The sequence below is a fragment of the Augochlora pura genome, chromosome 1 (assembly GCF_028453695.1).
Source record: "Augochlora pura isolate Apur16 chromosome 1, APUR_v2.2.1, whole genome shotgun sequence".
In the NCBI taxonomy this organism is placed as follows: domain Eukaryota; kingdom Metazoa; phylum Arthropoda; class Insecta; order Hymenoptera; family Halictidae; genus Augochlora; species Augochlora pura.
The window spans coordinates 1,576,504-1,603,015 of NC_135772.1; the positions used below are offsets into that span (position 1 = coordinate 1,576,504).

General features: G+C 38.8%; 1 protein-coding gene across 1 annotated transcript in view; it reads left to right on the forward strand.

The window, feature by feature from the left end:
• Nucleotides 1-871: 871 nt before the first annotated feature.
• Nucleotides 872-26,512, forward strand: part of LOC144470399 (uncharacterized) — a 386,375-nt gene continuing 360,734 nt past the window's right edge. The window contains exons 1-2 of the mRNA XM_078181465.1: nucleotides 872-1,013; nucleotides 2,699-3,010. Of these exons, the coding sequence (XP_078037591.1) occupies nucleotides 872-1,013; nucleotides 2,699-3,010 (454 nt within the window). The remainder of the gene's footprint in view (nucleotides 1,014-2,698; nucleotides 3,011-26,512) is intronic.

The following is a 26,512-nucleotide window of genomic DNA, read 5'->3' on the forward strand; positions in this document are numbered from 1 at the left end:
AAAATAAAATCGCTGCAATTCTGCCAAGGTCTCAATTGTCATTGGTTATTATCTTTTATTAATAACTCGTCAACAACGCCACGAATTGAAATTTCACAAAGGAACAAAATTACTCCAAATAACCCCAAAAATCCTCCCTTTTCACATTGTTAAACAATTTTTGGATCACTATAAAAATAGTCTCCTAAAAATAGTCCTTAATCACTGTTTAAATACCTCTTTCCATGATATCTCTCGATCAAAGCCCTTCTTTAATATTATAAGTGTATTAAAAAATAGACTGCGAGACCAAACCATGAATAATAAGTTATCACCCTCAATTTCCATAACGTAATAAATTTTTCAAACACCCTCTACAATCACTCTCAGACACTCATTCGTCTCTACATTGACGAATTTGTCAAGAAACACTGAATCGTTGCTCCCCGAAAAACAAAGTTACAGTAACATTAATCAAAGTATCGCGACGAGCGGATGTTCGTGTAAACAATGCAGAGGAGAGAACGGGTTGCCAGAGTATATTCGTGTCGAAAAATAAACATTATCGTTGATTACTTTCGATCTCGCGCGGTAAACAGACACTGTTGCTGCTGTTCTGTTAAAAAGTCTTTTTTTTGTAATTTATGAACAGGGCTCGCGAGTGCACTCGACACGCGCGAGCGCGTATTTTTCCGCTTCCTTTCTCGTCGCCGCGGAGAAACGTCGGGGCGGGGGCTCTCTGTATTTTAACATCCGAGTATTATCGTTTTTAGGGAACCCATCGCGCGCGGGGGGGATTGGAAAACCCCATGCGTTCGCCGGCCGAATCGAGTGCGCGCCGGTACATCGAAATCCTTTTTCAACGCGATTCAGCAAATATTGACGTTCGCGAATGGAAATTTGCATAGATGGCGAAATTGGCAAAATATTTTTGCGGGTGAAAGAACGGCTACGACGGCGATACGACGGGAGACTGGCGGACGACGACGAATGGGGAACCGAGGTGAAGGGTCTTCCCATAGGCATTGTAGATAGTGTGTGGATACCGTAGACACCATAGCGTCTACGAACACCATAGAATCTAAAGACACCGTAGAATCTAAAGACACCGTAGAGACACCATATAGTCTAGAGACACCGTAGAGTCTAGAGACACCATAGAATCCAAAGACACCGTAGAGACACCATAGAGTCTATAGACACCATAGAAACACCGTAGAATCTAGAAACACCATAGAGTATGGAGACACCATAGAGGCACCCTAGAGTTTAGAAACACCATAGATATACCATAGACTTTGGAAACACCATAGAGGTACCCTAGAGTCTAGAGACACCATAGAGAAACCATAGAGTCTAGACACACCATAGAGATACCGTAGAATATAACGATCCCATAGAGACACCGCAGTGTTTAGAGACACTGTACCGTCTAGAGACACCATAGAGTCTAAAGACACCATAGAGCCACCGTAGAATCTGGAGACGCCATAATGTAACCGAAGAGCCTAAAGACACCGCAGAGTGTAGAGACACCATATAAACACCGTATAGACACCATAGGCACCAGTGGTATCTCCCAAGAGAATATGGTGGACGTTCAAAGAAAAATTATTCAAGCCTCTCTTCCATGTTACACTGTAACACGTTGCGTCCGGCAAGCTCAGCTGAATCATTTCCCCCCACGTTTCGATAAGCTACGTGCGAAACCTTCGGGAAACCGTGCGATCAATACCTTAGAAAAATTAATGTATTCTGCTTGAGATGCTCGAATGTCGAGGAAGACCACATCATGTATTCTTTTCTTATTTCATCAATCACGTGTTCGCAATAATGTAGGAACTCTTGTATATTGTCGACGAATTTATTTTATTGCGAATATTGCAGCAACTATGTTGTTGATTCGAGAATTTGTTAATTTCTCATATGAATATAATAGCTGTTAGAATGAATGCGGTAGTCATTTTTGTAGGGTTTAAGTGTATATTTTTAATGCAAAGTACTTTGTAGTTACATGTGGGAGATTGAAATTTATATTAATAGTTTAACTTACATTTATATTGGTACTTTAACTAAAATGTTAATAATTCAATTTAAACTTGTATTACCAATTTAGGTTAAAATTGTGTGAATCATTTAACTCACGCTTGCATTAATAATTTAACTCAATCTTGCATTAATAATTTAGCTTAAACTTATGTTAATAATAAAACTTAAACTTATGTTAATAATTTGCCTCAAACTTACATTAGGAATTTCACTCAAACTTACATTAACAATTTAACTTAAACTTACAGTAATAATTTAACAGTAACAATTATAATTATTAACATAACCTTGTCATTGCTTTTACATAACTTTCATTCGTTCGATTCTCAAAAAGTAGGCCAATAATCGTAGAAATAGTTAAACAAGCTACACAGTTCAGTCTATAATGCACAAAATACATATAAGTTATAATATAAAATATTTATATAAACGAATTAAAATTATTAACATAACCTCGACAGAAGCTTAACATAACCTCAACATAATCTCAACAAAACCTCGACATGATATTGACATAACCTCAACATAATTTTAACATAACCTCAATATAATCTCAATATAACCTCGACACAATCTCGACTACTCCTATTATTAAAAAATAACGAAAAATCATAGAAATAGGTAAACAAATCGCACAGTTCCATCTATAACCTAGAAAATATAATTTTAGAAGCAGAAACATTCTTAAAAGCATATTCTCAACGCTTATCTGTCATTTTTCAGGGTCCGGTCGGTGAAGTGGGCGGCGTCAGGCTGCCGTTGCAATCATTACATGGGTACGGATCTGTGTTCATGTACTCGGCGTCGACGAGTCCCGGGGGTGGCGGTGGCCAGGGTGGCGGAGGCGGAGGTGAAGTCACCCTCCGCCTCCGCGAACCCGAGGACATTCCCGAAGAAGTTCTTGCACGCCTGGAGGACACCGCCACCCTATCCATCTCCCTTCAAAGCGACGCTGTTCTGAGGCTAGGAGCCGCTGGCACAGGTGAGTTTATATCCAATTGTTCTTTTCGCTTTTGCGGCGTTGATGATCGTGGCATCGGATTCCGTTGTCCTTGAACAGAGACTTCATCAAAATGGAGACTTTAGTGATCTCGATATTAGAATTCCTTCTAGCTCTTTCATAGTTAAATATGTAATAATATTTAATAATAGTAGTAATAATTAAAAGTAAAAGTATTTAATAATAGTAGTAATAATTGTAAGTAATAATATTTAATAGTAGTAGTAATAATTAAAAGTAATAATTAATATAGTTTATTACATATGTTCAGTTATTATTTACTATATCAAAGAAACGAGTTAAAACAATAATTCTTTTTTATTATTAAGGTTATGTTTGCTATAGTTTCAATGACATATAGTAATATGGATTATACGATACAATGCAGTATTGTAGTCTAAACTATGTATTATAGTATAAATTGCAGTACATCGTGGTATATTATAAATTATATAATACACTGCATTTCAGTAACATATATTGTGTCAAGGTTAATAATTAAAAATAGCTTAAATTACGCTTTTTGTATACGAATGGTCATTCTTCGAGGGCGTATAGTATACGCCCGTCGGAGCGAAAGGGTTAAGAAATAACACCTGGCAAAAATATTGGCGTACACTGAATAGAGAATATTTCCGCGAGATTTTTCAAACACACATTCGAGATACCGCCGGATTAAAATATTTCGACTTTCCGGCGCGGATTATTTAAACGGGGATATTTTCCATGGCGGTGACCACCACCACCCCCTGGCTGACAGATTTCGTGGCCTAGTTGAATTATTGTTTCACCCTACCTGCGGGGGCAGCGCGTCGAATAAAATGCTGCCACTTTAATTACACTTTTTACATATTTCAAACGGTAATTATAGGCGGCGACTAAAACGCCGGGAATTGCGGTCGCCTCTCTCTCTTTTTTAAATTATGCATTAACCGGCCTTTTATCGGCCGGCGGTGGATTGTAAACCCCGGTTCGGTTCGGTTCGGTCCGGTTATAATGGCCGATTGATTTTCGGCGATAAGCCGCGCGCGCCGGTAATGAATGTATTTTACTGATAGGATAATCGAAGAGGGTTTTTCTTCTTTTTTTAATAATCCGCTGCCGTTCACGATTTTAGAGCAACTTTTACGATAATTCGGCACGGTAATGCAATTATGACCGGTGTCCGTTTATCCTCGCGATTATTTCATTCGAAACGAAATGTCGATCGAGGCTCTGCCGCTCTTTTTAGGGGAAATTGTCGATTCTGTGGTACGCTTACATTTTGCGTATGGAATTACAATTTTATGTTGTTTAAAGTTGAGTAATGTGAATGAAATAGATGAAGTAGGTAAACTAGGTAAATTAGATAAATTATATAAACTAAATAGACTAAGTTCATCTAATTTAAGAAGTAATTTAGTTTAATAATAATAGTCCCATAAACTATGTAAACTATATGAGCTATATAAACTGTATAAGCTATAGAAACTAAAGAAACTATAGAAACTATACAAAATATATAAACTATTAAAATTATATAAACTGAATGGATTAAATAGACTAAATTTATTTAGTTTTTATATACACGTTTAATAAAGTATAGTTAAGTTTAGTAGTAAAAATATGTATTATAGAGACGTCTATTATAGGACGTCTTCAAAACGTTTTAAAGACATCCAAATTGAACGTCCATTTTATAAAAACATCAAACGCAAAACGTTCAGACTTAAAATGGACGTAAAACAGACCTCTTTAGGACGTCCTGCGCTGATAGTAAAGTAAAGTTGTCCGTCTCATAATACAACAAAACTCCATAACAAATAAATTAAACGCAACAAACAAGAACAAAATATCACAATAAATAAAGCAAACTATAAAAGCGTCCGAGCTGTTTCGATTCCCGAATATTCACAATCTCCGCCCCCATTTTCGTCGGATATTTATGATGCTCGGCAGTCTTGTCAGCCGTGAAACGAGCTAATGTTAATATCGTGTTCGGAATCGGCGACACATCGCGTTCGGCGATAAAGCGCGCGCGGCGACCGATCGGCTTATCAGTTAAAAATGCTTTCGGCGAAAGTATCGAATCAGGGTGGGTTGAGGGGGGATGGGGGTGCAGGGGCGGGGCAGCGTAGCGCCCAGGGATCGGCGTATTTCAGTAAAATAATTCTGCATTAGGCCGCGGGGCTAATCTAGTCGGAGCCACGCGCGTTGCGCGCTTCGAGCGCGACGAAATTAATTGCGATCCCAAAAATACGAGGGGACGGTCCCCCTCCCCCCTCTCCCCGCCATTATGATAAATTCCGGGGTAAGTTTCGCGAAGGCTGCGACCTACACGAAATTTATGCGTCGTATAAAGCCAATTATTTATCGGCGTTGCGGCTTCCTGACCCCAGGAATCATCAGCCGTGTAACAACCGCGTCGATTGAAAGTTTCAATGATATTTAGGAGATTTATTATTTAATGATTTTTAGGAGGGACTGAGTTGTTATAGTTTTTATTGAGCTCATTTATGTAAAAATTATTAGCTCAGTTCTAATTTATAGATCATTCGTCGATATTTGTTGTTTCATGCTAACTTATTGTGTTATATATGAACCGTTCTGCTCTATTACCTTCTTCTATCTCTCAGGAAGCCTCGTTATGCAACACTTTACGAAACAGTTCAAGCTTATGGGTAGAGTTCAGTACAATGAAGTAGAATAATGTGGAATAGCATGGAATATGATATAATAGTGTAGAATATAACGTTGAATAGGGTAAAATAGAGTGAAACAAAACGTAACGGAGTAGAATAGAGCAGCATAGAGTGCAATAGATTAGAATAAGGTTTAACACGTTGACTGCCGACAATCGATCACTAAAATACTCACACAGTTAAAACAATTTAATTAATTAAAGCGGAGCTAGAACGTTAATATTTATCATACAGGGGTGGTATAGAAGTCTTTCGCATTCGAAACATTCTAGTCAAATTCAATTTATTCAAATATATTGCAATAAAAATGAATTTTCAAGATTGGTCAAAAATTAGTGTCACCCACATCTGGGTGACGCGGCGCTCAACGTGTTCATAGAGTGGAACAGAGTGTAACAGAGCAAAATAAAGCATGATAAAGTGGAATAGATTAGAATAAGGTTTAATAGAGTGGAATGGAGTGTAATAGAGCAAAACAGAGTGGAATCATATAGAACTGAGAAGAATAAACTGTAATAGATTAAAAGAGAGTATAATAAAGTAGAATATAGTGGTATACAGTTCAATAGAGTGGAATTGCTTGGCATAGAGTAGTATTGTATGGAATTGAGCAGAATATAGTGTAGAATAGAGTCGAATAGAGTATAGAATAGAATGTAACAGAATAAAATAGAGGAGAATAGAGTGTAACCGAGTAGAATAGAGCAGAATAGAAGGGAATAGAGTTGAATAGAGTGAAATAGATTGAAATTACATGGAATAGAGTAGAATATCATATAGAATTGGCTATATCAGAGTGGAATCGATTGTTATACGGTAGAATAGAGCTGGTTAGAGCAAAATAGAGTTTAATAAGAATGGAATCATGTAGAACTGAGAAGAATAAAGTGTAATAGAGTAAAAGAGAGTATAATAAAGCGAAATATGGTGGAATAGAGCAGAGTAGAGTGAACTAATATAGAACAGATTAGAACAGACTGTAACAGAGTAGAGTAAAGTACTATATTCTCATATCCCATCTCGATTAAATAATTCTGCACCATTGTCCTGGAAATATCAGCGTCATCCACTATTAGCGCAGATATTCGTCAACTTATGGAACACCCTAACATAACCTCAATTATACCTTTGCTCCAAAAAAAAATCTCACTGATTCTGAAACAGGTAGCAGGTATCTTTCCAATCGAAAAACAAAGACGCGCCGCGTGATCTCGCTTAGGCAGCCGGAGATAACCCGTGTATAAAATGTTAAATCCCCATACCTGGGCGATTTCATGTCGGCCGGCGGGGCGTTTACCGTGGTTTTTTTCGCAGCCGTTCTCCCCGGGCCGAGAGAGCAGATTACCGCGGAAGTTTTGACGCGCGCGCGAGAGAGAGACGCGGCACAAAAGAATCAAAGCGGCGGGATAGAAGAGGCCTGAAAAGCCGCTTGGATCGGGGTCGCGTTTGAAGTAGCATTTCCTTGGCGCAAACGACCCTCTTAATCAATTGCTAGCTCCTTTATCGCGGCACTCAAGAGAGAAAGAGAGCAAGAGAAAGAGAGAGAGAGAAAGGGACACCCCCGCACCGACAGGCTCACCGGAAGTGTAAAGCCCGCGGTAACAAGCCGCAACTTCGATAAATCTCGCTCTCTTTCTCTTGCCTCTTTCTTTTACAGCCGACCGACTCTACGCGCGCATTACCGCTACCAAAAGAACGACCGGGGTATACGACGAATCGATCCCCTGCTCGAAACTTTGAATATCAGATGACCGAGGCCTCTAGAAAACGACGCGAGAAAACCTTCAAAAACTGATACAGGTCTTCTTCTTGGTCACTGATTATAGAAACTTCTGTTCTATTATTTACGATGGCAAAAACATGCATCGATTGTCAGCAAATGACTTCAGAAATCTCTCAAATCCTCATTCAAAGTGACTTTCGAGACACCATATACAGGGTGTATCAAAATTATTGTAACTCCGGGAAATGAGGGGTTCCTCGTGCCATTTCGAGTAACTCTTTCCTTTGCGAAAATAAAATCCGCGGCTTTGTTCACGAGGTACTATGTATTTGTTAGTTCGCTACTCTAGAAAATTAGTAGTATATATTGTGACAAGTATATGAAGTATACAGGCTGTATTAAAATTATTGTAACTCCGGGAAACGTGGCATTCCTCATGCCATTTCGAGTAACCCTTCCCTTTGCGAGCTAGAAATAAAAATTAACTACTCTTAATATATCCATAATACACTTAAATACACGCAGTTTGAGCAACATTTTACTGTGTTAACCATCATTGTTTTCTGGAAAGCAGAGGTTTAAGTTTTCATGTTGAATTTTGCGTTATATAAATTTCATTATCGTTTCATTTTAATATCCTTTCTTAAATATCTCCTACTGTCTTTTCTGACCATCTGAAAGACCATAGGTCATTATATTCTCGCTTTAATATAATCAATATAATTAATATAATTACTATAATATATAATCTTCTAACAATTCATACGCTATCGAAAGTATGTATATATTTTAAAAAGAACAATAATATAGCGAATAGTTAGCGACAGTGCCAGATTAAACATTTCCCAATATACGCAATGAATAATACAGAATTTAATTCTGAAATACACAATTATTTTTTATAAAAAACAACAAAAAAGTCGCGCATAAACTATATATTAAAGCACGATGAAAAATAATAAAATAGATATTTTATTACTCTTAGTATAAATAAAAAGTGATTTATGTATGAATTATCTACTTTTCTATTCAGTATATATAATTCATATATTTTATAATATTTTATGTTTTTCATATTTCATAATATATATAAATAATTCATACATAAATCACTTTTTATTCTTACAAACAATACCCCCATTTTATATGTATTTAATTTCACATATATTCAGTGCATACACTATACAATAAAAGAAAAAACTCTCTAGCCCATCTTAATTAATAATCACTATATATAATTACCTATATATACTTCATGTATTTGTTACATATGTATAATTTATTACAATATATACTACTTACGTTTTCTCTAATAAAAGTTCAAAGCGCACTTCACCAGCGTAATAAATAAATAAAAAAATGTCTCCATAAGTTCTGACCAAGAACAAGACTCGCCATAGTTCTCTCAACCCTTTGCGGTCGAGAGGCGACCCCAAGGCGCCGCTAAAAATGAACATGCCGCTTTTCGAAATAATTTGTATCATATTTCTTTATATTTAGAAAATTATTGAGAACTGTTATGTTCTTAATAATTACTATAAAATGCTCCAAGTTATATAAAATGGCAACGCCACAAGCCTAAACAAATATCTAGAATTACCACTGAAAATGGCTCCGACTGTAAAGGGTTAAACAAACACGTGCTCCAAAAAGCAGAGAAGTCAGCGCCGCGGTTTCCGCTTCGAAATCGACAATCCTTGCGCAAAGAGTTGCTGAGCTTCGCGCGGCGGTTTTTCCCGGGGACGCTTATGGTCGCCGGAGCGAGATTTTCGCGAGAATCGATGGCCGCGGCCAGCGCGTTCACCGTAGAACAATCATACATTTATGTAAACTCGCCGGAAGTATCGTGAAAACAACGTGAAATCATGGCGAGGCCCGCGGTCGGCGGTGCGGGCGCGCGGATTACGTCTCTCGAATTAATTTCATTAACGTTTGAACAGCAAGGTAAATACTGAAATATATTTCAATTAGCGCCGGTACCATAATTACGGGAATTCATTAATCGCGTATTACTTTAAACGTTTATAACGGCGCTCGAAAATAATTGATTGGTATCCCGCGGGGGCGGGATACCAATAATTACGGGACGGGTTTTGATTTAACGCGTTATTTCGTCGGACGCCGATAAAACGCGTGGTGTTTGTAGTTACTGATTGTTAACGTGGGAGGGAGAGAGGGAGGGAGGGAGGAAGGGAGGGACGTCGACCGGAGGAGATCTCAGATACAGAGAGATGTGATTTTCCGAGAGTGAAACGTTTCGTGACGTAATAAGGACGCTGACAGCGCCCGACTTAATGCCCGGCTGTCAGTCAGCGGTGGGCGGGAGTCCTCGTTGCACGAACGAATGGATTATGAAATCACGGCTGTTTATATTCTGAATTTACGTCTGTTGCGCGCCGATCTGGAAATCGCCGGGGGGAGAGATAATGGGTGTACATCGTTTCTGTCACCTGCAAAGGTAGAATCGCGATTGTCTGTCGATCGACTGTCCTACCTTTAATCCTTACGCCGCGCGTCGACGCATATACGCGTCAAACGCGTTCTTCTTTTTCATATTTCTGTTCCATGAAAGGGTAAATTATAACTTGTGCGTTGTTTTTAATAGAAATGAGGGATCTATGTAAAAATATACTATGGATCTGGTGGAAAAAGGTTGCAGCGATGGTGGAGATAATTATTTTGGCTTTAACCTCTTAGGCACGACGCGCCATTTATTAAATATCCCTTCGACGTTAAATAATATTTCCATGCGCACCTTTCATTACATGTAACAAAACACAATACTCTCTATTATAAAAATCAATTTCCTAGTGCGACATGTTATAACAATCGAAAAGAATTCACCAACCTTTTGCTCTCGACTGTATCAGAAATTGAATAAAATAACTGGTAAAAAGAATTCAATCCATATAGAACATTTAAAGAAAATATATTGTTATATCAACTGTTCAGGTTATGTTATACATTTTCCGAATGCAACGCGTTATAACAAAAGAAGAAAATTGATCAATATATCACAAATTCAATAAAACGACTGCTAAAAAGAATTTAAACCATGAAAACACCAAAAATAAACGTATCTTTATAAAAATCTATATTTCCATTTCTATATTCAAATTTATATAAAAATCAACCCTATAACCCTTCAAAATTTCCAAAAATCAATTACCCTATATCAATTTTTGATCACGATTACTCCATGATATTAAACACTGTCAACCTTGAAACATTATCTGCACGAAGAAGAATAGCTGACCATAGTTTTATCTTTAATTTAATTAATAATTACATTGATTGCTCATCTCTTCTTATGCAAATTAATTTTTATGTGCCAGAACGTGTATTGAGATCAAGAGCAGGTTTTTATACACATATATCGAAATCTCCAAATGGATTAATTAATCCAATCTAATAACAAAACAATAGGTTTCTTTTATGAATCTTTACTATCTTTCAAAAGACAATTACGAATGATAATACATTAGAGCTATTTTTCTTTAATAATGCGTTTATAAACACGTCCCTTCGTCGTTACGTATATTATGTTTGCTTTTCTTTTCATTTATAATTTCATGTAAAAAGGACTACAGTCCGTTTATAAATAAATAATAATAATAATAATTACACCAAACACGATAAAACTTCAAAATTTCCAAAAACCAATTACACCAAACACAATAAAACATTGCTGTGCCCTCGAAGAAAATAAAACGGTAACCAAAATCGCGCGTCCTCCGAGAAATATTCGCAAGGCTGCGCCCGTTGCGTGACGCCGTGCGACATCGTGGGAGGAAGGGAGAGAGGGGTGGTAGATGTAGGGTGGGTCGCGCGACGTCGAAACGCGTGTAACGCCGTACGCCGGGCGCGGTAATGCCATAAACTGGAAAAGAATGAAACTAGGTGCAATAAAGGCGGCCAGGAATACTCGTCGCGCGGGCAATAAGTCTGAAATATGCCAGCGTTTTATTCTCGCCGCGCGAATACCTGCGAGCAGCGGCAGCAGCAGCTGAGAAAGGGTGAGATCGCCTGGAGGGTATGGGGGTGGTAGTAGTAGTAGTAGCAGTAGTAGTAGTAGAAAGAGGAAGGGGAGAGGAGAACGGCGGATTTCGCATCGGGAAAAAATGTCTGCGGTGCGCGCGGTTTACATGGCGAACATCGGGCCGCTGCGCGCAAACAATTCCGCGCGGAGCATGCGCCGCGCAAATATAAAACGCGGCGAAGAGAAAGGGGGTGGGTAGGAATGGTAGTAAGGGTGGTAGCGGCGGGAAAGGGGGCTCGGAAAAAGGGGCGCTCACACGCGGATCCCGCCGCCGGCCCTGCCGTAGAAAAATGAGGGGGCGGGGCTCCCTCCCCGCGCGCGGCGTGTGTACACGCGCGGAGACTGGGGCGGAAAAGTTCGCGGCCGGAGCAATTCTCGTTATAACTTCGCGGCCCTGCGGAAACTTAAACTGCTGCCAGCCAAACATGTGCAACTTTCAGATGTTTTCCTGCCCGGGACAATCCTCTTCCCCCCCCCCCCCCCCCCCCCCCCCCCCCCCCCCCCCCCCCCCCCCCCCCCCCCCCCCCCGTTCTCGCCTTTCGCGCCCCGTCGACCGTCCTTTCCGCCAGACGGCCGCGGAGGTGAGAGAACGATCCTTCCAACCCCCCCTTACACACCCCCATTTTTATTTTTCCAAGGCTTTTACTATTCCGACAGTTACCTGCGCCAAAGTATGATTCGGGTCTCCGGCGTACCGCGGGAATATTTTCCGCTTTCTGCCGCGGATCCCGCGACGCGGTTTTTCAGCTTCCGGTTCGTCGAAGTTGGCTACCCTTGCTACTCTGTTTGGGGAATGGTTGATCGTGGAACGACTATGGTGGATGGATGGTGGATGTTTCTTGGGGAATGAGGAGTGGGATAATCGAGTGTAAATTCATTATATTATTAACCCTTTGTACTCGAGTGGCGACTCTGAGGCGCCATTAAGATCGTTATAACACGTTTCAAAATTATTTTTCTAGTAATGATTTTTATTATTTTTTTGTTTCTGGATGGGGAATGGTTTATCGTGGAACGACTATGGTGGATGTTTCTTGGGGGATGAGGAGTGGGGTTTTCTAGTGATGATTTTTCATAGTAATTATTTTTATAGAAAGTGTAACTGTTGTATGAAAGCGTAATTGTTGTATGATTTTTGTAGTGATTATTTTTATAGTAATTATTTTTTATAGGAAGTGTGACTGTTCTATGAGTCTCGAGACTTGATTTCGTGTACATAAAATGAATTTTGTTATATAAAATGGAGATACTGGAAGCTGGGAAAATGATTTTAGATTTCCAGTAATTTCCTTTGCATAAGTTTTTTCTTATACTTTTTTCAATTGATTCTCTTAACCCATTGCACTACGACTCCTTTCACGCTGCATTAATTAGCGCCTATTTGTCCTTAATAAGACTAGATTATTTTTGTTTCTTCCATCGTCTTTATTTAGTTTTGTTTCTAGATTTTAATAAGGGAAGAATACAATTTGATTTCGATTTACAAGAAATTAGTAATATAAAATAGTTAGTCCTTACTTAAGTCCTTATTATAGTCATCGCATCAATTATATATTATTATTATATATTATATAAATATCTTCGATAATTGAGAATAGATGTACTATCGCAAAGGGTTAACATCGTTTTATCTCGACCAAACAGTTACTTCCCTCTCGCAACAAGACGAAAACCAATGATATTGCATTAAAGTTATGTCAACGATATATCAAAGTTATGTGAAGAATATATTAAAGTTATGTCAAGAATATGTCAAAGTTATGTCAAGAATATATCAGAGTTATGTCAAGAATATGTCAAAGTTATGTCAAGAATATATTAAAGTTATGTCAAGAATATGTCAAAGCTATGACAAAATTGTATTAAGCAAATAACTTCGATGCCTGTGAACTGATATACGACAGCAAAGGGTTAACATCTCTTCGTCTCCATCAAGCAATCATTTCTCTCGCGTAGCAAAGCTAATACCAAAAATATCGCATCAAAGTTATGTCAAGGATATGTGAAATTTACATCAAACTTATGTCAGGATTATATATTAAACAAATAACTTTAATAACTGAAAATAGATATACTACTGCAAAGGGTTAACATCGGTTCGTGTTGACTAAACAGTTATTTCTCTCTCGCAAGATGATATGCCTAAATGATATGCCAAGATTATGTCAAAGTTATGATTAAATTATGTATTAAACAAATAACTTTAATAGTGGAAAATGGACATATAGCCACATGGGCTTGACATCGCTTCGCATTCATGGAACTGAGACTTCCCTTTCGCAACAAGACGAAAACCATTAATATCACATAAGAGTTATTTCAAGAATATGTCAAATTTATGTCAAAGTTATGTCAAGGATATCTCAAATTGATATTAAAGTTATGTCAAGATTATATATTAAACAAATGACATCGATAGCTAAGAGTAGTCTTAAAATCCCCCAACATCGCATCAAACTTACATGAAGAATATCTCAATTTATATGAAAGTCATGACAAGACTATACCTTAAACAAATAACAACGACAGCTAAGAATAGTCTTACTAGCCCCAAAGAATTACCACCGCATTCACCCATCAACCCTACACAACGCCCTCCCACAGCAACACCAAGCAAAACCAGCGAGATATCGCATCACGGGAGTCTCGAAGGAAGTGACCCAGCCCCAATCTCGTCTGTGAAGAGGCGATAATTCGGTAATCACGGGCCAGTATTATCCGGGGAGTAAAAGTCAGCGAGCATCGAAGGATTCCTTGGCACGGACTATAGAAAAGCCGGTCGATTAGAGAAGCCAGCCTTCCACAACGTTTACGTCTATAAACGGGGCGTCGCGCCGGACACAGAGTGTGTCCGGGACGTGACTCGAGGGAAATGGATGTGACTTGTCGCCCTGCCGTGGATCGGAGAGAAGAGGACCCGGTGTGAAAGAAGAGGGAATTTAGGGTCGAATCAGCTCAGGATGGAACCGCGGAGCTTGTGAATAGCTTTAACGAAGCCGGTGCCCGGGAGGTGCGGTAGACCGGCGCGTGTTCGCGAAGAACGAGCCTCGCGCGGGCTGAATCTTTGGCTTTGGATCGGTCGAGCTAGCTTCGGCCGATTTCCTGTGACCCATAGTTGAGTATCTTTAACCCTTTGCTGTCGGAGCTATTTTAAATGGAATTTCGAGAAATATTTGTTTGGAGTTATAGCGTTTGAGTTTTATATAAATTGGAGCAATTTTTATAGAAGACGGAATTGAATATTGTGACTGAGAGAATGGTTAATAGGTGTTAACAATATTCTAAATACAAGGAAATTTGTTAATAATTATTTCGAAGCGTGGCATGATCATTTTTAGCTTCGCCTTTTTAGAGTTGTTACTCGATCAGAGACGATTAATTGAAAATATTTCTTCAGACTGATAGTGTCTCCATTTTATCGAATCGAATTTTGTGACTCATGAAACAATTAACAGGTCTTAACAATTTTCTATATTGCCACTAAAACTATTCGTTACATTATTGTCCTTTTTAAAATATGCTTTCGAAAACGTAATAGCTATTAGAGGATTACTTATTATATTGATTATATTAATTATATTATTATGAGACTTCAATTATCCACGCCATCACGCTGGCAACAGAGTATAAGTTACGATTACATTAAATTATTATAATAATACAATATATGTTATGTGTATACAAAATTTATTATTTTCTTTCCTTTTAAGAAAAGATGGAATTTTCCGGTCAACCTGAAATAAATACATTCTTATGTACATCTTTCTATGCATTTCTATATTAAAATTTCTAGGACGCAAAAATCAACTCGATAGCTTGTCAAAATTTTCGAAAACAAAAAGGACGAAAAGGAATCTAGCGGAACGGCTGCGTGCACGTGCGGCCGCCGCGCATCGCGGGGTGGCAGCCCATTCCCGTCTACAAAAGGGGCCGACTGCTACGTGTCCCTGAACTCCCTCTTAAATACGTGACGCGCGCACGGCGCACGGCTCCCGGATTCCGTGAGCGTCTCTCCGAGCTACCCCCCCGAGTGGCCCCGGACGTGTGTGCACACGGGATTAAGATTCGATCAGTGATTACAGTTCGAAGAAAAAGTGTGACGGCCCCGTGGGCCGACCTATTAACCGTTATCTCGGGCGAGATAAGGGGAGCCCGGCGATACCGATATACCCCGGGAAACTGCCTCGAAATTTCAGATAAGCTCCGTCGAATTACGATCGACCGGATCATTTAATGCCCGGGCCGTTCTTCCCCGTTCCGGGCTCATATGAATTCCACGGTTTTATCGTTTTATCGGACCGCGGCGAGTGCCGGTTTCTATCGATTTCGAAACTTCTGAAATGGTTTGTCGATGTTTCCTGGCTTTGTGGTGGGAAACAATGCTGGTCTGACTGAAGTTTAGGGTGTTTCACCTCTTGGCGTAACATTTTCTTCATAGTTAGTAAGATTAGGAATTTTTCGAATGGTATCCTTTATTAGAAGGGATGGAACGTTAACCCTTAGCGGGCATAATCTTGACATAACTCCTTCGTTTTCCGCGAACTGACACTGAGACCTCTGAACAGTCCACGAAGCTTGTAAATCCCCGATTCTACTATGACAGCGTTATTCGCGACACCCTATGACCACTTAAGGTGACAGAGCTGGTAGAGAGGCGAAGGACGCCGCACGCTTTTCAACTTGGAATAAATACTATATTTTAAAACAAAGTAACTCGAGCTCACGGGTCTGTCGAGTATGTTTCGCCGTTGCGTCGAGAGACGAACTGCGTTCCGAAGATGGACGGTGTGAAAAATGTAAGTTCGGTGTAGGTGTGCTTTTCATTCCGAGGCGAGCGGATTCGCTGATCGCAACTGTTTGGTCATGGAGGAAAGGCGCGGTTGTTCGCGACGATTGGCTACGAATTAAAGCGAAAAAATGACCGCCTGCGATTCGAAAGTCCCTCGCAGGTACATCTGTATCCTTGCGCAACGTTCGCGAGAAATCCGCTTGTCCCGGGAAAGTACCGTGGCAGGTGATCAATCGGAAAGGCGTCTCAAATTGAACAATGCAGGCGAAAATGACGGACGCGACGATGGTTCGACCTTTGGTTGTTAAATGTAGACAATAATTCAGGAAATGCTGACACAGTTTTTACGAGGCGCGACGGCCTTTTTAGATAGGTTACGCTGTGATAATTTGGTGTTATTGGCGTCTGTGATTTTTGTGAAACGTGCGACGCGGGTGAGCTATGAAGGTGTCTAATTGCCTCGTTTATGGTTTGTAAATGCGAATAGTTGTAAAGATATAGTATATGACAAGATATTCTTGTTTGATAACGAAACACTCTTGACGTACCATTTTTTTACACTCACTGCCATTAGGAATTTTTCAAATTATATCAGTTCTTAAAAGGGATGGAAGATTAACCCTTAGCGAGCATAAGCTTGACATAGCTCCTTGACGTACGATTTTCTTCATAGTCACTGCGATTAGGAATTTTTCAAATGGTATCCTTTAATAAAAGGGACAGAACATTAACCCTTGAGCGGCCCTATGACGAGTGTGACTCGACATTGTATTATTTAAAAAATATTGCATCAGCTAAGATATTTATTAATATCGACAGACACCGACATGTTACGTTTCACTTTAAAAGTTTTATTAATAATAAATTATATTTGATTAAAATACTTACACTCAATATATACACTTTAATTAAACTTCTTACACTAAGCTATCAAAATCATAAATAAATTATTTCAGTTCGACAAAAGTAAAAGAAGATTTATTTCTTCTTTAGAAGAAGATTTATTATAAATAGAATGATATTACACTGAGTAGTGATGATAAAGAAATTTAAAAATAATATGTCTTAAACTACAAATACTGTTACGTGAGCGCAATCGCGGCATGTTGAATAATAACGTCACGACTTCAACGACAACAGAACTCTTTATTCGGGAAAGGGGGAACTCAATATTCGACCATTTACCACGACGTCTCTCACAACTCTGAGTCGTTCTTGTTAAATCGTTGCTCAGGAGATATTTACCAAGCAACGATGCCACAAGGAACTCTCGATATCTCGATATCAAAAGATATCGATCCATATTCGTAACAATATGTACAACATATAACAGAAAAACTATTTTTAAATATAATTTCTTATTAAATATATAAATGTATAATGACACATACAATAACACAACAATCGTGTATATAGAATTGAAAAATAATTCTACGACCAAACTTTAATGAAATTTATTAAAAAGAGTTGCATTAATAATACAGCTGACATAACTTCGACAAGATGTTGACATTTTTACAATAATATAATTTCTTATTAAACATATAAATGTATATATAACACACATAATAACACAACAACCGTCTATATAGAATTTAAAAAATTCTGAGACTAGATTTTAAATAAATAATTGCACTAATAATATAGCAGCCACAACTTCGATAAAACCTTGACATTTTTACAATAGTATAATTTTAAAAATTATCATTTTTACAATAACATACGAGCATCAAAATATGTGCAATGCACCGAGTAATGCACACCCACGCGAAGCTTATTCTTCCCCATCGAAAGAGATCGTAAAATCGCGCGCGTCCCATGGTTAACGAGCGTCAAATAATTAATTGACGTTCGAGGATTATAGCGCTATCGAGCCGAGTCTCTCAGGACCTCCATTCAGGTGTTCGGAACAAAGCGCGGAGGGTAAACACGACACTAAAACCAGCTGCTCACTACGACGGTCATAAATAATTCAAACGCATCAGCGGCGGCGGTCCGCGTCCCGCGAATTAAAGGCGATTTCTATGGCCCTCGAAACGGGCTAGTAAATTCACCGGTTCCGAATACGGTTCTCCGGTCGTTCGATCGATTCGTGCCGGCTGCGTCCGCCGCGAGCCTTGCAACGCCGAGAAAATAATAAACGGTGTCCAGCGGAAAATAATAAACGATGTCCACCGGAAAAAAATAAAGGGCTGGCGATGCTTGCGATTTAACCTTTTCGGTACAAAGGCTTTCGGAACAATTAAGATTGTCCTAAGCGTTAAATAAAAATTGTGGTTGGTAAGACAAGGTTTATTAATAAAACGTGTTGCTCGTAGCTTTAATATTAAAAGATATCATAAAAAAACTTTGACTCGCAATCAGAATAAATTTCCAAGACTGCTGAAACAGTTGTCAGCAAATATGTTTCAAATCGAAAGGAGTGAGAGAAGAGCTCACATTACGTATCCTAGTCCTAGAAATTTGCCTTGTGTGACGTGACCTACCACAATTTTTTTAGCCTAAAATCTAGCATAATTTCCTGGCAACGTAATCTACCACCACTCTTGCAATCTAAAATCTATCTTAATCTCCTACAAACCATCATCATACCTAATTAACGTAACTGTCGAAGTATTAACAATAATTTCGTCATTCCAAAATCACAGTGAGATTCCATAGGTGGAGTAGACCATTTTCAGCACGGGAAAAAAGCACCGTTCCAAATCCAAGAGAAACGAGGATTCGCGAACGCCCGCGTACAAATCACCGGCTCGCAGATCCATTCCGCCGGCGAAAGTGGCCTTTTACGCGCGGAACGGCCGCGTGAAACCGCAGCGACCGCGCTTGAAGAACGGTCGACGGATCGGACCCGGGCCATTTTCGACCGGCGCGACTCCGCGAACAATGGCCGAGCACGGCCGTGCATTCTGCCCCGAATACACCGGGGTTTAATTTCATGTAAACTCGTTCCCGGCGCGAGTCGCGATTTATTGCACGATAAATCTCGAAGCTGCTCCCGCGCGGCCCCCGCCGCCTTCGAGCTGCTTGGCGGACTTAGAAACAGAAGCGCCGGGGCCATTGTTGTTTGCTTCGCGCAATCGCATTACCACCGGAACTTGCGCAACTTTTCATTCGTTAACTGATCACCCGCGGCTCGCTGTTCGTCGTTCGTGATCTTTGGTCCGCGGAATTTTTCGACTCCTTAATTGTCTCGCGCAGCATCCCACCTGCAGACGCTTTTGGTTGTCTATAGATAGGATTTTTACCATGGTAACCAATAATTTATTATCTAGTCTTATTTTTGTAAGTTCTATATTATTATGTAATTTTTTAAATACTAGATACGTCTCGAAATTAATAAGATAAGTATGAAATAATAAATATTGTTTAGAATATAAAAGTCGGACTTTTACCGTGTCAATTAATTATTTATTACCTACGTATTTTATCTGTATAAATTCCCATATACTATATAATTTTTATATACTATAATAATTATATAATTAGAATAATATTAATATTATCATACTAATACTTGTACTATATAATGCTATACTATATAACTTGTACTATAACACTATAATAGTTTGCATTATACATTGTGCTAAACACGCGACAAATATTTCACACATAGCCTACAAATTATGAATTTAATATATTTCTCCTAAATGGAAATAAACTTCGATTCAGTTCACAGACAAAAACATACAATAAACGAAAATCTTATCTATTTTTGCGTAGGGAAATTATTAAAAGTATAGCAGTGCAAATGATCACATTTATAAAAAAAAGGTGTCCTTCCAAACTCATCCTTTAACCTAAAAATTCGAAAGGGAATGTTGCATCAGATTCCAGACGCGCAGGTAAAATAAACGTCGTTCATAAAACGATGCAGCGGCGCTGCACGGGCACCGTGGAATATATTTTCGGAACAATGGAAAAACAATGAAAGAATTCAAGTTGTTCGTGTGCGATCGGACACGATGATTGCCAAGACAATGCGTAGGCGGACGGACCGGAACGAGAGAAATATATAATCGCGTGGAGCAGGTTCGCCTGGGGGTAGGGGGAGAAGGAGGAGGAGGGATCAGCGAGGAAGGGAAGCCTGACGTGAAATTAGCTCGGAACATTTTTCTGGGCATCACGCCGTAAATTAAAGTTTATACACACGGCTGAATCCGTGTTTTCCCCTGCGCCGGCCTCCCCCTCGTTCCGCTTCGACCTGTTTCGCATCACGGTGAAACAAATTCTTTCCTTTTACACCCCTTCTCGGTCCCTCGTTACCCTTCTCTGTCTTTCTCGCTTTTTTACGCTCTTTTTCGTTCCCTATTTTTCTCTTTTTATGTCTCACTTAAACTGTTCCTTTTTCTGTCTTTCTTTTTATTTTTGTCTATATTTTTCTCTCCTTTTTTCTTTTTCTCTTTCTCTATTTTTTAGATATTTTTCTCTCGACTTCTTTCCGATTTTTCTTTCTCTATTGCTATATGTTTTGCTCTATATTTTTCTATCAATTTCTTTTTCTATTTTTCTCTCTGTTTCTCTGTATATTTTTCTCTCTTTTTCTTCCTCTACTTTTCTCTATATTTCTCTATATTTCTTTCTCTATTTTTCTATATACGTCTCTCCCAAATTCTCTCTTTATTTATCTCTATATTTCAACCTCTATTTTTCTCTCAATTTTCCTCTCTACTTCTCTCTATATTTCTTCCAGTATTTTTCTCCATATTTTTGCCTCTATATTTTTCTCTCTATTATATTATATTTCACTCTTCCTCTATCTTTCTCTATTTCCCTATATTTTTCTCTATATTTCTCCCTCTATCTTCCTCTCAATTTTCCTCTCTATTTATCTCTATATTTCTTTCTATATTTCTCCCCCCATTTTTCTCTATATCATTCTCTTTACTTGTCTCTACATTTCTCTCTCTATTTATCTATATATTCTCTAATTTCTATTTATATTTCTGTATATTTCGTTCTGTGTTTCGTTCTATATTTTCCCCTCTATTCGTCCCTCTATTTCTCTATATTTATTTCTCTATTATCTCCTCTATTTCTCCATATATTTTTCTCTATTTATTTCTCTATATTTTTCTCTTTATCTCTCTATATATCAATAAATTTCTCTACATTTGTTTCTCTATTTCTTTCTGTATTTTGATCTATATTTCTCTCCTTTTCTCTATTATTCTATATTACGGTTCCTATATCTATCTATATTTGCCCCTCTCTCTCTATTTCTCTCTTTATTTCTCCCTATAGTATTCTATTTATCTTTCTATTTATCTCTATATTTTTCTCAATATTTTTCTCTCTGCCTTTTTCGCTCTTTTTCTATTTTTCTATATCTCTCTCTGTCTATCTCTCTTTCACCCTCCTTCTTCTTCTTCTTCTCTCTTTCTCTGTCTGTTTGTCTCTCTCTTTCTGTCTCCGCCTCCATCACCGCGTCCCTCTCCCCAGTTGAAATTCCGCCGAGCAACCGGCAGATTAATCCGAAAATAACGAGCTGCATGTAAAAAGGACCCTTCCCCGCTTCGCGGACCTCTCATCCCTTTTCCTTCAATTCCTCCGATCCCGCGGCGTCAGTGTCCGTCAGTCGATTCAAAGGAATCGAATGGGCCGCGCGCGCACCCGTTGGCGTCGGCGTTCCACGGTCGTTAATTACAGTCGAACAAACAATATCCCCTCTTTTGTGCGATATTACGCTAAACTTCCGATAGAATTACTCTCGAACGTTTTTCCCTGTCATATGAAAATAGAAAAACTGCGTACGATTTCACATTTTTACTCGCTAGCCTTTCTTTTCAATTACTTCTGTTGCGTTCGCGAAGATTATGAAAGATTAAAAACATATTAGAAAAAAAATAATTCAACTCTTGCAAAGTTAATATGTAATGTAATATAATTGTTGTCTCGGGATTTAAATTGTTAGGTGTGGATGACGTGTGTAAATGTTATAAGGAAATGGTGATTTTTATTATTGTTACAATAAAAATACTTCTTCTATTTTTTTTTTTAGGTTAAAATGTTTATGAAGTATATTTATAAATTTTGTACACTTTAGATTTATTCTAGAAAAGTTTTTAGAACATGGAATAAATCTAGAACAATTAACGAAAGAACTACATTCAGTTATATATTATGAAATATATAACAAAATTTGTTTTTTCTAAGTTAGAAATTAATTACTGGCTTCAACAATTGATTTGTATAATTTTTATATGATTATTTTATTTATACAATTATATAGAATTATCATAATTTGTATACAGTATAAATGTAATTTATATAGTACAGAAGTAATTTATATAGAATTATCTTAATTTCTAAACAATAATAATATAATTTATATAGTTTATATACAATTATATATAATTTCATAATTTATATACAGTACAAATGTAACTTACATAATCTATATACAATTATATACAATTCCATAATTTGTATACAATACAAAAATAAATTATATAATTTATATACAAATACCTTAATTTTTATACAACACAAATCCAGTTTACATAATTTATATTCAATAATGTTCGATTACATAATTTACGTACAATTAGAAAACAATGATCTCAATTTGTATACGACACAAATATAATTTGTACAGTTTCTATGCAACTACATACAATTATATACAATCATTAGAATCCGTACGCAACGCAAAGAGCGAAAAGTCCAGCTACACCGATTCACCCGCGAGGCGTTCGCAATTACCGCACGAGCACGCGCTAAAGGCCCGAAAATCGTCGACAAGCGGCCGTGAAAAAAGCCGCCGATTAGCATCGAAACAAGAGAGGCGGAGGGCGGGTCCCCGGCCGCGTTGGAAACATTGACCGCACCGAACAGGGAATCCGCGCCGGGGCGACAAGCCCGTGCCCGCAATGTCCACACAGAATAGTCCATCAAACTACAGTAAACGATTCCGGGGGTGGGGACGGGCGTTAAAATCAGCCAGCGCCCCGGCGGCGGTGGTGGTGTGTTGTACGCGTTGTCGCCGAAACGATGCGTGTGGCGCGAACCTCGTGGACACGGGGTTTCGCTTTGACGCCGCACGCGCGAGCCAGCGCGAGTTACACCGGCTGGGAAAAAAGAACCGGGAATTTCTCGTTACAGAGGACTATGCGTCGAGACAATGGCTCGGATGTAAGTGGATATCTAATCCTAGGTAGTGTCACAGTGTACTCGCTGCGAGAATGGAAATGGAAATGGAAATTCAAGCTGCTACCTGGATTTTTGGTTCTGAATTGGGGTGGTCGATGGGAGTGGAGAAAGAATGAGGAATTGTTTAGTAATTGTTTAGGTAGTTATGACTAGTAATGATTTGTTTAGATGAGATTGGATTCTAGAGAGAAAATTGTTGGAGATATAATAGACAATTTTTGGAGATTTTTGGATGTGACTTTTTACTATGTTTTTTAAGTGGAATTGAGTTTGTATTTATTGAGGATAAGGAGTTTTAGTATTTTTTATTAGAAATTAATATATGAATAACTAAAATAGAATAATGTAATATGGAATAAATAGAGTAGAATATAGTGCATTAAAGAAGGACAAAATAAAATAAATTAAAATAAAATAACACTGAGTACTGAAAATAGTACATTCAGATGAATATAAAATAATTTAACATTATTTATAAAACACACGATAACTATTCAAAATAAAATCAGCATAACGATAGAACCGTCGCATTTCTCTTATCAATTGTTATGTCAGCTATTTATAATATATAATAGCATTTTCATTACACAAAGCGTAAGCCTTTACGATCCAAAATTTCCAACAATCTTAAACATTATTAAAAGCATTATCATTTATCCACATCAACTCACAACGCTATTTATAAATAATTTACAACAGTTTCTCCATAACGTAATACTGGCGCAAGCTCTCGCAGCTCGGCAAACGAGCGCGCCAAACGCGCGTGAACGCGGCGCGAGGGGTGGTTTGATCGCAGGGGGTGGTTTCAGCAGGGCTGGCACCCTCGTCCCGTATTTACCGTGTGTCCCATCCCGCGGGACTAGTTGGGGACCCGTTATAACCCCGGGGCTGGCCTGTAATCGCCAGGCCGTGCGCCCGCGAGCGAGCGTTGCGCGCTGCACTCGCCGTTGCACGGTGCATCGCCACTATACTAACCGTTGCACGGTGCATCGCCACTATACTAGCCGTTGCGCGGTGCATCATGACTATACTAACCATTGCACGGTGCATCGCCACTGTACCGAGCATATGCTGCCTGCATGCCTACCGGCTAAAACAGATGAGGCGGTCGCGATACATACAGTCACTCCCATAAGTATTCGTACCCTCGTTGCTTACAAGACAAATTTGTTGAAATCAAGGGATGCATATAAAATTTTGCAATAAACTTTTCATTATCTTATTTAATATTTTTGGATGTGACGGAAGAGGAGAAGTTTGGAGAAAGCCTAATACAGAACTAGAATTAAAAAATGTACAACAAACTGTAAAGCACGGTGGAGGCTTCGTGATGGTGTGGGGCTGCTGGCGGCATCCGGAGTGGGCAAACAACTCTAATCCACTCTATTCCACTCTATTATACTCTTTTCTACACTGTTATAATCTAATCTATTTTGTTTTACATTACTCCACTCTATTCCACTCCATTATACTCTATTCAGCTCTATTTTATTCTGTTACACTCTATTCTACTCCACTCAGCACTGTATTCTACTCTAGTCCACTCTATGCGACTCTATTCAACACTATTCCCCTTATAATCCACTCTATTATACTCTCTTCTACTCCGTTACACTCTAGTCGACTCTAGTTTATATTATTCCACTCTGTTCCACCCTATTCAACTCTATTCTCCTTATATTTTACTCCATTCAACTCTATTCTCCTTATATTTTACTCCATTCAACTCTATTCTCCTTATATTTTACTCCATTCAACTCCATTCTTCCTATATTTCACTCCATTCAACTCTATTCTCCCTATACTTCGCTCTATTGTACTCTCTTCTACTTCGTTACACTCTAGTCGACTCTATTCTATATTATTAATAAACTTCATACGTGTGTTCATTCATAATAAAAAGTTTATTGCAAAATCATACACGCGTCCCTAGATTTCAACAAGTTTCTCTTATAAGCAACAAGGGTACGAATAATTATGGGACTGACTGTATTTTTCCACGTGTGCGCCACGATATTGCCGCGCGCGCGCGCGCGCTCACCTTTGGGACGACCCACCTGTCCAACCGTTGTTGCCGGGATGATCACCCGGGACACCGGGTAATGGAGCCGGCGATCGATCCCGCCTGAAAATCATTGGCCGGGTTTACGGTGTCCGTTACGGGCTGCGGTTGATCATCGGATCGTTTCGAGTTTGCAAGCGCGCGCGGCGACCGACCGAAGCAGAGTTTACAGGATCGTAGCCTTCTTGCGATGGGATCGGAAAATGTGATGGAAATGGGGACTCTGGTGGGACACCATGGGTTCACAAAGTATAGGAGGATGTTTTTTGATAATATTATACGCAAGCCTTTCAGAATTGTATGTAAAATCATCATCATAATTCATTCTGCGACAATGTATTAATATATTAGGTTGGAAACTATGAAACGGGCGCCGCAGCTGAACACAGACTAAACAAGATCGCCCGTTTCATAGTTTCCAACCTAATAATAATTATATAATACATTTATTCGTATTATTAATACGAATTTAAGAATTTCGTGGAGATCAATAAAATATAAATGCACATAATGGATTCATAATATATTCATAGTATATTATTCATAGTATATCATACTCTCCTTCGACTATTTTCAATTCGAACAACAAGAACCCTTGTCCCAAACATTTCTACCAATAAATATAATAAATGTTCTAATACTTTCGCGTACGAGTATACATCTACGATCCTCCATGACGCCACCATTCCGCCGATTATCGAATATCCATTTGCACCATAGATTCCCGTTTAGAATCTATCCCAGCCGACTGTTGCGCGTAGGCGTGAAAACCGAGTGCAGATCATCGCGCGCGCCCCAGTCAGACGATAATTACACGTAAATCCTTGATCTGCTTATTTTGTCCGCGTCGGACAACAAACGCGGGTGCGCGTGCTCGCGAATCGTATCGAACGCGCGCGCCCGCCCATCGATTTCCACATTAAACAAGAGTAATTAATTCCAGTGGAATGACGCGCGCGCGAGCGCGGACTTTTCTGAAATAATGTCGGTTAATATCGCTCTCCTTTGTACTTATTATAGCCGCAAAGAATCCTCTCT